General features: G+C 32.4%; 1 protein-coding gene across 1 annotated transcript; it reads right to left on the bottom strand.

The window, feature by feature from the left end:
• Positions 1-6,639: 6,639 nt before the first annotated feature.
• Positions 6,640-17,732, bottom strand: LOC123664064 (COMM domain-containing protein 4). Its single transcript, XM_045598683.1, has 5 exons — positions 17,704-17,732; positions 15,688-15,810; positions 12,628-12,667; positions 9,507-9,710; positions 6,640-7,000 (listed from the first exon to the last, which is right to left on the bottom strand). Exons 1-5 carry the CDS (start codon positions 17,704-17,706, stop codon positions 6,804-6,806), a joined length of 567 nt encoding a protein of 188 aa, XP_045454639.1. The 5' UTR covers positions 17,707-17,732; the 3' UTR covers positions 6,640-6,803.
• Positions 17,733-18,238: the final 506 nt, after the last annotated feature.

Here is an 18,238-nt window from a genome sequence, read left to right as displayed (position 1 = left end):
AATTTCCGCTTCTGTCACTTTCAAATCTGTTATCAATTTGTCATACAGATTATATATATGTCAGTATACTAAACGTAAATTGTGGTAAATTATTGTAATACACATTTCATTGTTACTTTTTTTATGAATAAATCTATATTGTCTTGCGGGATTTTAATATATTAAATTTATTTATTAGCTTTTATTTTTTCGAAAACTATTCGCAAATTTACATACAACTTCCTACAAAAATTTATAACACCTAAAGATATAATAACAGTAAATAATATTTTCAAAGCGGTTGTTTTAATTTAGACGGTGCTTTTACTGTAAATTTCATTTGAAAATCTGTAAATCAGAATTGGTTATTTCCTCTCCAAACTGATGATAGTGACACAATAGCAATTGATGATAATATTTTAATTTGTAATGAAACAGTAGGTAGTTATGTTGGACCAAAGCATGAGAACAATAGAAGTAAATGCTTAATCAGCGGAATAGGAATAACAAATGATTTCTCACGTTGTCTCATGCTTTGGGATCATATGTCTTGAGAAAGTTTAATTAGAATTAAATCGGCGATTAATCCAGAGCATGTAATTCTGTTCGGACGTGTCCACTGTAATTTTAATTAATTTTTAATTAAATAGTTTTAGTTTAATTAATGTAATATTTTTTTTAAAAAGCCCTTTCGCGCTCCCGTAAACTTGTCTGGCGCAGCCGGTAGGATTGTTTCAAAATAATTACAGCCTTCGTTCTTAAGAATTCGTCTTCAAAATCAGCGAATAATTGGGCTTTCGAAGGTCTGTAAGAAACAATCCCGAACCAAATAAATAAGACAGTGATCGAGGAGTCCAGGAGCTGGCGATGCTGGTGACCGGTTGGTGAGTAGAACTTTTCACCTTCCTTCTGTCTCTTGTTATTTTGGGATAAGACTTCTCCTATTATAACGTTTTCTGGTTTTCTTATGTATTTTTGTTAATAATTAATTTAAATATAAAAAGTTATACTTGTGATAAAAATAATTTGAATAAATTGTTTAATATATTAATTTAATATTTCAATTCAAAATCATTGAAATATTATTAACATAATTTGTATGTAAAATTAATAATTTTAGTTTTAAAACTTTTATTTTACAAAAAAAATGGAACAAATAACTCTGATTCCAAACGAAATATTAAAATTAATTCCTCTTTTTGGTGGCGATAAACGTCAATTAAACTTATTTATAAGAAAATGTGAATATGTAATTAATAAATTTCAAGGCAGTGAGGAGCAAAATGTCTATATTATGCATAGTATCACGAGTCGCTTAGTCGATAACGCTGCCGCGCTTATCAGTGAGCGTGAGGATATTGTTTCATGGAGTGAATTTAAAGATTTATTAATACAACATTTTGGAGATCCGCGAAGCGAAGAATGTATCGCAATAGAATTAGAAAATTTAAAAATAAAATCGGGAGAAAGTTACCTTGATTTTTGTAATAGAATTCAATCAGTGCGTTCTGTTTTATTATCTAAGGTTAATCAAATATTAAACGAGGATATTAGGCAAAGTAAAATAGTCATTTACAATAATACATCCCTTAACGTTTTTCTTTATAATTTACCCGAAAATATGGTTAGAATAGTTAGATTAAAATCACCGACATCATTAGAATCTGCGTTAAGTATTGTTTTAGAAGAATTAAACTTTTACGAACAGTATAATCAACGTAATAAATTTTCAAATTTATTAAATTCGAAATTAAATTTTACTACTAAGCCTAATACACCTATGATATTTAATTCATACAATCAACAACCTCAATATAAATTTGGAATACCTCAAGGAAATCAAAAGGCACATATGCCAATGCTTACAGGCTTTAGTCCAAATTTTTATCAATTTAAAGATGAAATTCCGAAAGGACCACAAATACCAACACCAAGAGTTAATCCTCAGTACGGACATCGTCCTGTACAACAATTAGGGTATCGTCCTTCATTTAATAATAATCATTATAAACCCCCGACACAATTTGGTTATAAGCACAATTTTAGACCAGACGGACAAGGACAAAATGACGTTTCAATGAGAACGGTAACTAATAATAAACCGAGTTTCCCGATTAATAAAACATATATTCATGATTATAACTACAACATGTATGACGTAACATACAATATAGAACAAACAGACGAGCTGACTGACGAAGGAAATTCTAGTGACCTTGATAATGATGAACAGGAAGAAAATTTTTCCATATGTATAAAATTAAATGCAATAGGGTCAGATGATAATACTTCTTTGTCATTAAATGTTGATGATACAGAATCTCAACTCCAAGAACACTTACGTGACGTAACAGAGACAGACACAATGTTAGAATTATCCCCAAAATGTAATACAGACTATTCTAGAACTTTAACTGTAACTGACTCGGAGGCGACAATATCAGCAAGTCCTAGAGATTTATCTGAAATCGAACCTCCAGATCATTCTGATTCTAGCACTAGTATTGAGACAGTCCACTCAAACGTAGAACATGATTCTTCTAGTATTCCAATTTCACACGATGCTATCAATACGAAGCCTAATCAGATATTAGTATTTTCGTGGCTTAAAAACGAAATTCAGGTTAAAGATTTAACAAGGTTAAAACAGAAAATCCTTGAAGTTTTCTTACCCTTAAATAATTTTCAATTAATAAAACAATTCCTTAAAGAGTATATCCGGCCCAAAATTAAATATTTTATATATTTTGAACACCAGGAACATAGGAAAGATTTCGCAAATGCAATAATTTCCTTATTTAAGAAAGGCACTATTAATATAAAAAAATGTATCAAACGTATAATTAATCGTAATTTAGTGCCTGTAAAGATTAGAAAGCGGAGAACTAAGGTTCCATTAAAAAATATAAAACGACCTACACAGGTGGTGCTTAATCGCCCTGGCGATGATGAAGGAGACCCAATCCCTTCAACTTCAAAAGATTGAGGTAACCCAGGCCTGCTGCCTGTCAAACAAGGTCAGGCCTATAAACAAGAAAATAAGTGGTTAATTATAAAAGTATTAGATTTAAGTTCTATATTTGTCGATTTAGAGTTTAATATAAATAAGTATAGTGATTTTAATAGAGTAATTAATACAGATAAACCTTATATGTATGAATTTAGTAATATGAAAATGCAAGTAGAATATTTAAAAGATATAACTATGGAAAAGGCAAAACAGATAGCACCAACAAAAAGATTTCGAAGAGGTTTGCTTAATCCCGTAGGTTCTATTATAAAATCGATAACCGGTAACTTAGATCACGAAGACGCGCTTTACTATGATAATCTTATTAACAAATTATATAACAAACAAAATTTAATCGATAATAAAATTACCCTGGTTTCTAAAATGTTGGATTATTCTATTAATAGTACAGAAATTTTATATAACAATTCTTTAATTATTAATGAACGTTTAAAACGCGTAGAAAGTATGTTGAAAGACATGGTGACAAAAGAAGAAAACTCAATATATTCCACTTATGTTTTGAGTATATATAGTACGTTTATTAATAATTTCCGTTCAATATATATAACACTCAATGAAATTGAGACAGCCTTAGCCTTTAGTAAAATTTCTGTGCTACATCAATCAATAATTAATTCTACTGAATTGTTTTACATATTTTCTTCTATAGAAAAATATCATAGTTTATTGTATCCTGTAACAGAAAGTAATATAATTAAAATAGAGCGAACATTGTCTGTTAAGGCGTATGTAAAAGGAAACCAGATAACATTTATAATAGAAGTTCCCCTTACAGATAATAATACGTATAACTATTATAAAATTTATTCATTGCCTATTTTTGATCAAATTAAAAACAAAACTTTCATTATTATTCCCGAATATCCCTTCCTTATGGTGAAAGGTTCGAAGGACTTGCCGGTCGCGTCTCCGTGTCAACATGTGTTCGGCGATAATCAGTACATATGCACTGAACATAATTTTATCCCTTACTCAACGATAACGTGTATGGAACAATTGATGCAGTTTCACAATGACTTAACTCAATGTCATAGACGAGTAGTTCATGTCGAAGAAGTTAAAGCACAACGTCTTTCTTCTGCCCGTTGGATAATATATTCACGAAATAAGGAAGTAATGTCTTACAAATGTGGAAACGATATAACAAAAACATCTATGATGGGAACTTATCTCGTTCAAATAGATCCTGCCTGCGAGATTCTACTTAATGATCTTCATTTATATTATCTTCAACACACATTGGAAAAATTTGAATACAAGGTGACACCTATTATTAATTTACCTCAGCCAAAGAAGGAAATCCCTATTCCTGTCGATCCGATTGATATTAAGGGAATTAATTTGGATGACATAAAGTATCTATCTGCGGCCTTAAAAATGAAAAGTTCAAGTTCAAGTGAAAGTGAAAGTGAAAGTGAAATTAAATCAATAATAAAAGTTAACAGTGTCAGTGTAGGAACTCTAATTTTATATCTTATATTAATTACTATTTGTTTAATTTTAGTTATAAAAAAATGTTAAGAATAAAATTTTAAGCAAGGGTCGAAACCTTCAGAAGTCAAATTCTTCCGACGGTTTCGAACTTAAGGGGGGAAGAGTTATGTTGGACCAAAGCATGAGAACAATAGAAGTAAATGCTTAATCAGCGGAATAGGAATAACAAATGATTTCTCACGTTGTCTCATGCTTTGGGATCATATGTCTTGAGAAAGTTTAATTAGAATTAAATCGGCGATTAATCCAGAGCATGTAATTCTGTTCGGACGTGTCCACTGTAATTTTAATTAATTTTTAATTAAATAGTTTTAGTTTAATTAATGTAATATTTTTTTTAAAAAGCCCTTTCGCGCTCCCGTAAACTTGTCTAGGTATTTTAAATTTATTTATTATACCACATCCACGTAGTTTTTTGTGATTTTATTTTAAAAACATCCAGAATTTTATTGCTTATCGGTCAGCGGTTTTTTAAAAATAAATTGGCACTTCTATTGGCAGTTATATTATGCGAAGTAAATTAATTCTAGTACATAACAATACTAACAATAAATTGCCTATGATCGAAACTCGAGATTAAGATGTTTGTAATTTCTCTTTCAGGTCAATTTTTTTCTGTTAAAGTCAAGTCTATAAAAACCTTTATTAAAGGTACGTTTATCTAATTTATCCGGTTTTTACCTAAAATACAGGTATTGAATTGGATGTCTTACAAAAAAAAAAAACGACCACGCGTGTATTATTTCGGAGATATTCCCTACTATGAGTAATGATCGCTATCAGTTGTACATGATAACAGCCGGGACCGACGGCTTAATGAGCACCGTGGGGAGACCCATAAGGATTGCACAAACACCCAGACCATGGTAAACATCTGTATGGCCAATACAAATATTTGTCATGTGCAATCGAACCCGCAACCACTAGCGCAACAGCCACAAATCAGTGCTGTGACCGTTTCGCCAACGCGTCATTCCGATGTAGTATGGACCCATAAAATTATTATATTATTATATTAACCACGCTGAAAATTCCAAATGAAAAACGATGATTTGTATGGGAAATTATTTTAAACTGTTGTGTTTGAAATAGGGATTCCAAAGTTTTCATACAGTTTTTGTACAATTTTTATCTGTTTTTATGTGGTCTATCTAGATCTAAATCTATCAGGAATCATCGTTCTTTATTTGAAATTTTCAGCAGGGAAGACAATACAACTACGACTTGACTATAAACAAATTTGTAGTAACCCCCACACTTAGGTATCTATAATATAAAAATGAGTCGCTGAATGTGTTGCTAAGCGCAAAACTCGAGAACGGTTGGACCGATTTCGCTAATTCTTTTTTTAAAATATTCCTTGAAGTACGAGGATGGTTCTTATGGAGAGAAAAATTAAAAAAAAAATTTTAAATTGCCTGAATAAGTCTAAAAACAACACTTTTCTATACTCCCATACAAAAGATTTGTGATAATACTTAAAAGTCAATTTGTACTTTAATGCCATACGATAAAGTTTGTGTTAGGCGATACGAAGTTCGCCGGGTCAGCTAGTATTATTATAATTCACTATCATAATACAGTTTTCAACTTTAAATATCTTGGTGTGATACAAATATCAAATTTGTGTCTTCTTTTGAGTCCACAAATTAAATACTTATATAAGTAAAATCAGATAAATCCTAATAATTTATGAAAACCTGATACATGTTACTAAATAAAAAACCCATTGAATGAAATCAATATTAGACTAAGGTAGTTCAATCAGTTGTTGGTTAGTTTATTCCGATGTGGAATCGCTTCAGCCTGTAATATCCCACTTTTGGGCATTGGCCTCTTTCCCCATGTTGGAGAAGGACCAGAGCTTAATCCAACGCGCTGCTCCAACGTGGGTTGGTGGATATATTCTCGACCCATAAGGACTGCACAAACACCCAGACCACGGTAAACATCTGTATGGCCAATATAAATATTTGTCATGTGTGAGGAGAGCAGAGTGGGCTGAGATAGTGCGATAGACTCGTGTTAATTTTTTTTAACCCTTAGCTTTTCTGTACTCACCTTTAACTACTTAGTCATCAAAAAGGTTGGTGAAAAAAAAAACTTTTTTTTTAGGTAGGATAACAATTTATTAAACTAAAAAAAAAAAATATTTTAAATAATGAAAATAAAATATAAATTTCACTCTACCTTTTAGGGAACCCTATTTTGTGTTCTCATAAATTGTTATACGAAACGTAAATATAAAAAAAAACCTAAGTTTACTAAGTCATAAATATATAATTCTATATTTCAACTAAATATCAATTTCTTCCATTCTTTTTAGCGCTTTTTTCATCTCCTCCAGTAGGACCTTTGCTTGAGATTTATCGATTATCAATTCATCAGTCTTCTGTTCACCAGTGAATACTTCATCAATGTGCAGAGTAAGCTTAATCGTGTCTACTGTACCTTCCGGGCCCGGTGCTGCTGTTACGTCTGTTAGTTTATTGACTGAAAACGAAAGTTTTTTTTTTAATTTTCAAAATATAGTTAAGCAATGCTGAAAAGGAGGACTTAAAATAGTGTGTATTTTTAAGCACACTTTCAAATATCATAAACACCTCAGTCTTAATTGCCTCAAGTAGGATAAGGTCCAGATAAAAGACAATAGAACACAAGCTCTGCACTGAACAGTTACTATATAGTTCAATTTTGTTATAATAGTTTGTATTGTTTTTAAGTTATTTCGTTTCGAACTTCAACCATTATGCTTAATGCATGAAAATAAATCAACGCCTCTCACTCAAAGTTACCCAGTAGGGTTTTATCCTATTTCCGGGGTCCGGAAACTCACAATACATAAGCACAAACGCCCAGACCACGACAAACATTTATATGGCCAATATGTCTGTCGAGAGCGGAAAAAAATTCCTGGTCAAGCTACATTTAATTCAAATTGAAAAATATATTTTTATTTAAAAACGCACATACGAATTTAAAGAATAAATTTAATACCTACACACAGTATGAAGCCTGTGCCTGTAGAAAATGCAAACGTTAGGCTGTCTAATATTTTCCTGGCACATCTATTGGGTAGGTATGAACAGGTATGTTCATATATATTGTTCTAGCTACTTTCACCTAAATGTTTAATAAATAAATCTTACATCAAAATGAGCGCTGTTTCATTGCAAATACGATGACACAGGGTTGCTTGCTAAAAGCCTGGTTTGAATGGCGGTTGTCGAATAAGTATAATATAGTCTGGTCAGGAATTTTCCAGCCAACTCTTTCGCGATTTATCTTTATTTTTTTTATTTTTTTAAAATTTTATTATACACAACAAATATATAACAGATAAAGCAAAGATATTTACAGATACAGATAAAGATAGTTACAGACTGTGAAGTACAATGGGTGAACTTATGGCTAATTAGCCATTTCTTCCAGACAACCCAACATACTAAAGAAGATAATGATATAATATGTCTAGTTCGGATCTTATAATTAGATTATATTTATTACACAATGAAACATTTAGAATAAAAACTTACATAATCAAATTATAGGGATGTCGAATTTAAAAAACAAGAGTGTTCCAACCGTTATATAGCACGGATCCTCAGAACTTCAGCCTTAGCTTGTGTGAAATACATTTGATCGACAGTTAAAAAAAATGAAGTTAAAACCCAAAGGGAGCCATACAAGGGGTGAAACTTTTTCAACGTTTATTTATCGAAGCTAACAATTAGGTATATAGTGTATTATTGTACAATGTTACGAAACCCTTGATCTGCGAGTCAGACTTACGCTTTGTTGGTTTTAATATAAGTTTTAAATTTACACAATATTAAACGGTAATTGTAAAAATTTCTTTGGAATTTCTTTATAGAAACCTAATGTTTTATTAAGCACGGTTCAGATACTTTATTTCGATAAAAAAAAAATTTCATAGTCTAAGATAAAATTGACTTAGTTTGCAAAATATGGTATTTACAAGTATTTAATATGTTGGAACCATTATAAGAATTATATATTTATTTATTTACTTTTCTGAGTTATTATTATAGTTATTCCTTTATTTATTTTTTATTCGCATTTAGCCTGTAACATCACTATTGGGCATAGGCCTCTCTCTCCATGTAGGACAAGGATTGGAGCTTAATCCACCACGTTGCTTCACTGCGGGTTGGCGGATATATATAATGTAGGGATACTATGAGTAACGATCGCTATCAGGTGTACATGATAACAACCGGGACCGACGGCTTAATGGGCTCTTCGAGGCACGGTAGGCAAACCCACAAGGACAGACATCCAAACCGCAAAGAAATATTTGTACAAATACAAATATCAATCCCAAGCGGGAATCGAACCCGCAAACCGTCGGTGTTTTAGGTGATCACTAGTACATCAGAGTGGTTGTTATTTTTTATTCAAGAAGACATTATTACACCAATTGCATATAGGGCGATTATGGTGTTAATAGCATTCTTTGAGAGCCAAGCCAAGGACGTACTTACATCTGTATAATGTTTGTAGGTGTGCAAAAGGATGAAGTAATAAAAAAAAAAAACAAAAATAATTAACAATTTTTTAATATATCAAAAATCGATCGTTCCAGCGGAGATCGAACCCGCATCTCTGACCGTGTCGGTGCTTTAGTCAATTAAGCTATGGAACGATGTACTCGCTAGATCGAAATTTTTGATATGATGATTTTATATTCGGTCTAAGCGACCGTGGCGCTGTCTCGGCACGGTAAGTCGGAGATGCAGGTTCGATTCCCGCTGGAACGGTCGATTTTTGATATGATATTAAAAAATTGTTTAGAATTTCCTAATGTGTGGGTGACACAAAAATAAATCGTACGAATTAAAAATAATTAAATCAATAATAAATTTACCTACTTTAATGAATAAGAAACTATATCTAGATTTCGTGTTTGATAAGGTAATATTATTATCCGACGAGACAAAAATCTATACAATTAAATTCACGATTAAAACCTCCTTACTCATAAATCCAGTATTTTTAATCTGTGCCTCATACGCCTCCCGTCCGGACTCCGCAGCGTCGGCGAGCGCAGACGCGTGCGCTCGAGGCACCCCCAGGACTAAGAGATCCCGAGCAAGCTGGACGCCGCTACAGCCACAGCGATGAGCCTGCTTCAATGTCCAGCGCAGTACTGCTGCGGCACGGGCGCACTCCTCACGCGAAGCTGATGATTACATTAATATGAGTACAGATTTCTTTGTATACAACTTGGTCGGTAAAGAAGAGCACGGTCCACCTGATAGTAAGCCTATACCGTAGCTTATAGACGCCTGTAACAGTAGGAGTATTACAAGTAAGTTTCTGACCCTATCACCGATCCTTCTCAGGAGCTCTGGCTACCTTATTCACCACAAGAATAAAACATTAGATCAATATTATTAAGCAGTCCTCTTCTGTAGGGTTGAGGTTCTAATTATATTTCCTGATGTGCTCTATTCAAAATTCTACTGTCTATGTCCACATGTCATGTCATGTCATGTTAAAATGTCTATGTCCACTTCCACTTCATAGTATTAAAAAGGGATGATATCTCTATAAGAGCTCCTTAATTGTAACAATCCGACTCCCGTAACCTAATCCGATATTAAATTTTCAAACGATTTTGTATACGGAGTCTTAACACAACGGCAGTGTGTAATTTTTTTCCATATCGATCCGACAGATCGGTTTTTTCTTCTACAAAATGGAAAGTTTTATCAGTAATCGAAAAATTAACTTCAAAATGTATGATGTAGCTTGTTTGGTGTACATAACAAACAATACAACACAAACAAGGAACAGCAACAAGGGAGATTATAATGTAACATTTACTTTGATGAGTAAATGATAAATATTATTACTTAAATGAACAAAGATCGCTTTAATTAATTTTGTTAAAATTAAAACTCTTTGTTTGCAAGAAAATCTATTCATAGATTAATTTTTTTAAAGTGTTAGTTATATTTTTTTGGAAATATAGCGTTAACCACATACACATGACACCCAAATGAGTGAAAGTCTCAAAAGGCGACGATAATTACGTATCCTCATCATTGGCCTTAGTCCGTCTATTGCAGACGATTTAGACAATGTCAGACAGACACTGTCAAATAAAGTTTTTCTTCTCCAGGACCCTGATGATTTTGAACCAGGTTTATCCCTCGGTCACCTTTTACGACCCCCACAGGAAGAAAGGGGGTGGTGCTGTACTACTCGGCCGACACACTGTATCCTACCGTCATAATAATAAGGGGATTTTGAATCGCATCGTTACTTCTGAAAAGTGTATTTTAAAGCGGAAGTGCAGGAACCCATGAGATCTAAGTAAATCCTACTGAATGCAAAAATTAACTGCTGTTTAATGGACCAGTTCTGGGACACCTGGTATATCCGATACAACGGATGACAATCTGCTAGAGCTTTTTAAGACCAGACCAGACGATTACGCGCGATATTATCATCACATCAGAAAATATCTTGCTCCATTACTTAATCTCGATTAAAGTTAAATGGGACCACATCACAAGCACCACTTTTTGATTAAGAAAAGGATCATCGAAATCAGTCAACTCAGTAAAAAGTTCTGACTTTAAAAAAGAACAATCGAAATGAGAACCTCCTCCTTTTCTAGAAGTCGGTTAAAATGTGTTTTTGTAGATATAACTCAAATGTTTAAAATATGACTTTATTAATTATTAATTAATTAAAAGCTATTTGTAAATCTCTCGATAAAAATGATAACATCAAGATAAGACAGCTAATTAAAATTTCATAACACCATTTGTATCAAAAGAATGTCAAATTTATTTTAAGAACGCTTCTTCAGGCAGTGTTCTAAATTTTTTATATATTTTCTTCGTAGAAATTAACAACTTTTAAAGCCTGAAATCATACTTTTATTTCAAATGAAATGTGCTGCAGTGGTAATCATTGCAGTCAATTAACCTGTAGAAAACCAAATGTAAGAAATTGAAAAGTTCTTGAACAAAAAAAATGCATCTCATCATCATGTTCGATGTGACAAACGTGTAGCATCTTTCAATAAAAATACTACCTTAGGAATTCTTACAAATGTTGCTTACAGCAAATTATATTAATTTTATTTTTATTTAGGCAACAATCAGTAGTGTAATACATTTAAATCACATTCCATTAAATATAAAAAATAATTAAAACTTGAACATAAGCCAGCAAAGCTTCCACTGGAACTGGTTCAAAAGATAGAATAGTGCAGAGAAAAAAAATATGAGCAAAAAATCACAATGACAATTACGTCAATTAGATAAGTGTAAAATGATGATATTACAAAGTATCGTTCAACAGTTATAATTTAAAGACACAAATAATTTTAATACAAAGAAACAAATGTGACAAAAAAATTGTGTTCGCTCGCAAACGAAAAAAAAACCGACTTCAATTACATCGACGAGTAATACAACGTAGATCGACGAAAAAATAGTCAAGTAACTACGCGTTATCAAAGATTACTCAAAAAGTAGTTATCAGATCTCGACGAAATTTATATGTGACCACATGATAAACATCAGCTTTCGGTTAAATTAAAAATTATCAAAATCGGTACACCCAGTAAAAAGTTATTGCAGATTTTCGAGTTTCCCTCGATATCTCTGGGATCCCATCATCAGATCCTGGTTTAGTAGTACATAGTATCCATAGTACCAAACTAGGGATATCACCTTTCCAACAAAAAAAGAATTATCAAAATCGGTACATCCAGTAGAAAGTTATGCGGTATAATACAACGTAGGTCGACGAAAAAAGCGTCAAGTAAAAACGTATTATTAGATATAACTCGAAAAGTATTTGTTAGATCTCAAATAAATTTAAATGGGACCAATTCACACACCACCTCTCGATTAAAAAAAAATTGTCGAAATCGGTCCACCCGGTCAAAAGTTCTGATGTAACATACATACAAAAAAAATACAGTCGAATTGAGAACCTCCTCCTTTTTTGGAACTCGGTTAAAAAATACTGTCCAACGTCACTATTCCACGCGGACGAAATCGTGGTCACAGATAGTAAAAAATAAAAGTTTTATATTTATACGGTATATACACGGTAATTTACATTGTACTTACATAAATTGGTGTCTTTTAATATTTCCATGATTCCATCGTCCTGTTGAACAAAATGGGTGATTAAATATCATCATCATCATCATCATCATCATCATTCCAGCCTATTGCATTCCACTGCTGGACATAGACATCCACAAGTTCGCGCCAAAAATGCGTGAACTCATGTGTGTAGCCCATACTCACCACATACACACATACATACATATACATACATAGTGATTAAATATACAGTTAAATTATTGATCGTGCGTAAAAATTCAAATTCTCCTAATCCTGTTTATATTTGAAGACAAGCTAAAATATTAATTTCTGAGATCCATAAACAGGTACCTTGTAATACCTTTCTGTTCATCAGTATCTCAATTTTTGATTCCGATTTCAACAGGGACTAGCAACAAAATTATAATAAATATTATAGGAGCCTATATCATAATGTGATGTTTTAAAATCTACTATTTTCCTCAATTATAAACTATACATCATTTTTCAAACAACAGACCCACAGTTCATACAACCACACAAGTTCAGCATGAATACAGCGATATATTACCTTATGGGGAGTATGATATTGATCTTAATAATTAGATGGAGATATCTTTTACCCTTTTATCTTTATGAAATGAAATGAAATGAAAAGATTTATTTTTTCGTCAGAAAGTGATATACACACTTAACGAAAGTCAAAATAATGTCATTTACAAAACTAATAATACAAATTAATTAAAAAAAACTCGACAATAATAAAAGAAAGTTAAGGTAGCAAAAAAATCAAACAATAAAATAAAAAATTTTGTATCTTAACACTGGGTACATTACAAACTTAGATAATATGTACGATTTTATCTTTGTGTTACCCACACATTAGGAATTTAAACATTTTTTAATATCATATCAAAAATTGACCGCTCCAGCGGGGTAAACTTAGATAATATACCCAGTATGCAACCTTAACTTAGTCAAAATATTCAAAATATTAAGTTCCTTTAAATTTCTAATGTCTCGGTAGACATTTATTTATTTACTATATCGAGTTAATTTAATAAGCATTTAATTCGGCTTACTTGTTCGCGCAGTTAACAGTGACGATACTTTCCGCTCTAGAGTTGTATTAGATTCTCTAACCCGAGTCAGTGTTGTATTTATAACGTAACTTAAAACATAGGCATTAAAATGTCTGACTCGGGAATATAGAGCATGTGTATATTATGGAGTAAAAAGAAAAATTATAATATGTTTCTTTTGTCATCTTCTTCCCTTAACATTAACACTCAACCAATGAAACGGAATGTTCGTTACAACGCGTGGTACACTAAACAGACACTACTTATCACTCTGGCATCAAAGAGACGCTGAAAGCTTACCCAAATGTAATTTCCGATATAAATGACACAAAGGAATAAATATCACAATGTGCCACGTATATTATATAAAAAATGTAGTGTTAACGGATAAATAACAACATTAAATTTGAATAATTTTGGCAATTTTATTATATACACGCGTTTTTTTTTTGGGGGTGGGGGGGGTACGGTAGAAAGTATCTAGCAATATTTTATAAGCATTTTATTGTCAGTCAGTCAGTTCACCCTATTGCAGTCCACCGCTGGACATAAGCCTCCAAAGTTCGCGCCAGACATCTCGGTTTTCCGTAATCCTGATCCAGCCACCACCAGCAATCTTACGTAGATCGTCGGTCCAGCGGGATGGAGAGTGCCTCACCATAAATAAATAAATAAATACCCACTTACCATCAGCGGACGTTAATTTTGTTTCCCACCATCATGATAAAAACTACCCCTATGTTGACTCTTCGAAAAGTTAAACACACGCACCGCCCACAACAAACGTCTTTAGTATCTGTAGAACTATTCATTGTGGGAGGGGATCAAAATTTGGGACAGCCATTTCATTTAATCATTGCACTGGTCAGGAAGCATCAAATCATTCGTTAAAGGTAAGTAAAATTTTGGTTCAAGTTACAAATGCCGTTCTAAAACCGTCGGTTTAAATTATTACGTAATTCGCAGCAAGCAACGAGACGAGTGATTAAATAAGAACATAAGAAAATCTGAGACAAAAATATACCTAATTAAATTTATGACTCGATATTTTGTTAATGTTGAAATTTCAAAATTGCCCGACCAATCGAAATTTCCACGGCATTATTTTCAATACGAAACTTTAAGATTTCGAAACTCAAGATGCTTGTAAAAGCCATGAATTTGTCGTCCCAGTGCTTTTAAAGAATCCATCTAAGTTTAATTGTGGATATCTGAAATTAGCCTTGGTAAATTTATTGTATTGTTGGACTAAATTTGTTAGTCGTCGAGTTAAATCTATACTAATATTATAAAGCTGAAGAGTTTGTTTGTTTGTTTGTTTGCTTGCTTGAATGAGCTAATCTCAGGAACTACTGGTCCAATTTAAAAAATTCTTGCAATGTTTGATAGCCCATTTATCGAAAAAGGCTTATAGGCTATATATCATCACGCTAAGACTGATAAGAGCGGAGCACCTATGAAGAATGTTTTAAAATTGAAGGTGTTTTTCCTTTTGAGAGCTTCCCCAGTTAGCCCAAAGTAACTATTCCACGCGGACGAAGTCGTGGGCAGAAGCTAGTTCTATATAAGATCAAAAGGTTGTAGGTAACTTTAAACCTATTTCAATTTGACAAAGTTTTTATCTTTTATCTAGAAGATAGAAGAAGGCATCGTTTGCTTTGTTATTGGACTTTAGGTTGCAAAAATATGCGTTAAATCGATATTTTAAATAATGAAGGCAATGAAGTTGATTGATAGAAAATGCAGTAACGTTATGTTAAGCCCTCTTTAGTAGGTACTTAGTCGTAAATGCATTTACTATAAAGTATTTGAATACATTTAACTACAATATATGTCTTTTTTAGAAGATAAACATGCGTAATTTAATATTTTACCGATAAAAAAAAAATGTATTCGTATGTTAAATTACATTTAATGAGGAAATTGCTGTGTGGTTGTGTTGTAGTCAGTAAAGCCTTGCAGTAAGGCATAATTGAGCTTAGAAATATATCATACTTACAGGGTGTTCCTCAACGACGTGTTGCAGCAAATTTCTGAAGATAGGTATCGGGAGGCTGCTAAGCGCATGCAGTGCCGCCAGCGCCCATAGTGGGCAGTCGCCATCGGAGCAGAACTTAAACTTCTGTTAGATTAAAAATCAATGATAATAAATATATACCTCACATTAAACAATACCCGTCCTCTGTAGGGTTTGATGCTGTGCCGAGATTCGGAAATACACGGAGTGGAAAGCAAAACGCTCAGAGCGTGACAAACATTTGTATGGCATATAGAAATATTCGTTATGAACGGAGATCGAAATCACGACTGTTGCGCCAAAAGAAAGAAAGAAAAAAAAAACTTGTTAAGTATTTTTATTTAAAAGTTACTAAACTGTTACCATTGCGCCAACGATTCCTTATAAATACTTGTAGATTTACTTAAGCACTTTTTAATTTCTCTTTTGGTTTTAGGCATGTAGTTTTCGAGAGATATTTAGATTGTTAATTTTTTATTATTTCGTATATATATATATATATATAAAATTTCGTGTCTCGATGTATGTTAGCAATAGACTCCGAAACTACTGAAAAATTTTTATCAAATTTTGTAAGCATCTATAATTTGGTTCAACTTGGAAGATAGAGTAGTTTTTATCTCAATATTGGTTATTGCAAATTACATTTTTACAATACGACTTTAGTGTGTATTTATCAGTTATTTCTGTAAAATCCTAATAGATGGCGGTTTCCAAATTTAGTAACTGTATTCTAGGCAGGACGTCTATCGTATCCAGTAGTTTCTTTATCTTTATGAGAAGGAAGAACAAAATTGTAACTTCCAAGTTTCCAACTGCGCAAAGTAAACGTCTCCTTTCTGGGTTATAGTATTCGTATGTATAATAAAATCCCACAAAATTTTTTGATGTATAATAAAATCCCACAAACAATTTTGCAGTTGTCTTAACATAAGCTTAAGGTGTATATTAAAAAGAAATTAATAGATAAAGCTTATTATTCGGTGCAGGGCTACATAGATGACAAAGAGGTCTCTATGCGAGATATTACTAATTTTGTACTAAAATACAGTTTACATATTATTTTCAAAAGAGTAACTGCGAAGTTTCTTGCCGAATCTTCTCTGCGGAATCTAAATTCCGAATCGGTGGTAGATTCACTTTTAAAACTAATAATCAATTTCAAATTTCAATTAATAAAATGAAATTTGATAGTGCTTTTGAAGCTTATTTGAACAAAGTTATTTTTATTTTGATTTTCCTAACAGTAAACTCATTTAGGGATCTTGCTAATAACTACTATAACATTTCATTTACACATAATATGTAGACATGTTAGCCACTAATGATATAAAAAGAAAAACTTAGAATAGAATTAATCTTAGAAATTGCAGTCAAATCGTTTACGATTTTTTTTTAATGTACTCAAGGAAATATAAAATTTTCATCCATTTAACATATAGGTGAAGGTCATTTTAAATTCGGATCTCCTACTACAATATTTTAAATGGATACACTCAAAAAAATTCTTTAATAAGAAGAATGAAATCAAATCAAAATAGCTTTATTCAAATAGGCTTCAAAAGCACCTTCGAATCGCCATCTTAGCTTACTTTAAGAGCGAGTGAACAGGCTACTTCTAGGTAAGCGTGCTCTATCTTAGACCGCATTTTCACTTAACGTCAGGTGAAACAGTGGTCAAACGCAAGCCTATCTTAACACAAAAAAGAGCTACCACTAATTCGGAACATATATTCTGGAGAAAAAACCAGTAAGAAAATCCGTAATTACTTATTAAAAAAAAAACATTTTTTTTATTACAAAATTGGTAATATCTTGTACGCAATGCTACGTATATCGATCACTGAGTGACATATGTATATTTTTACGAGAGAAAACGGAACAGCCAAAATCATGTAATTAACGCGGGCATAGCCGCGAGCGAATATAGGTTTTAAGTAAATTTATTTAAGCATATCTAAAATAATATTTAGCATATTTACCCTTGACGATACTCACCATAGCGATATGTCGGAAGCGATGGTCTGAAACAATGGTAAATAAAATTAGCATGGGAATTTGTGGCTCTGCATGTTTACGCTATGCGTATTTTCGGTCAATGTGTTTTAGTGTATGTTAAATTTATTTGCAGTGATAAGTCGTTTCAGTCAAACATTGATAAGGTCAGTCAAGTTTAATGTCAAATTTGTATATTAAAATTGTTATTTCAATTATTTTGCACACTTAAAATTGTTAATTATATATTTTCAAAATGAAATGAAAAATCGATACAATATGTAGGTTAAACGGTTGTATTTGGCACTATGTATACAAAATTCTGAACTTTGTGAAAATATTTTTTTAATCTGCCCTGTTTTTTTAATCTGTCTGTCCTTGCGGGTTTTCCCACCGTACCTCGGAGAACACGTTAAGCCATCGGGTTGTTATCATGTACACCTGATAGCGATCGTTACTCTTAGTATGGAATATATCCGCCCTTCACCCTTCTCCTACGCGGAGAAAGAGGCCTATGCCCAGCATGGGATGATGCAGG

This window comes from Melitaea cinxia, chromosome 21, assembly GCF_905220565.1.
Source record: "Melitaea cinxia chromosome 21, ilMelCinx1.1, whole genome shotgun sequence".
NCBI classification, from domain to species: domain Eukaryota; kingdom Metazoa; phylum Arthropoda; class Insecta; order Lepidoptera; family Nymphalidae; genus Melitaea; species Melitaea cinxia.
Note: the sequence above shows the minus strand (reverse complement) of the source record. Positions and strands in the feature narration are given on the sequence as shown.

Bases quoted from the DNA above. Each gene is read 5' to 3' on its own strand.
- LOC123664064 (XM_045598683.1), bottom strand. The intron at 12,668-15,687 runs GTAAGTATGATA...TTTGTTCAACAG, and splicing joins ACGTCGTTGAGGAACACCCT to GACGATGGAATCATGGAAAT. The intron at 7,001-9,506 runs GTAAGGAGGTTT...TTTCGTTTTCAG, and splicing joins TAAAAATACTGGATTTATGA to TCAATAAACTAACAGACGTA.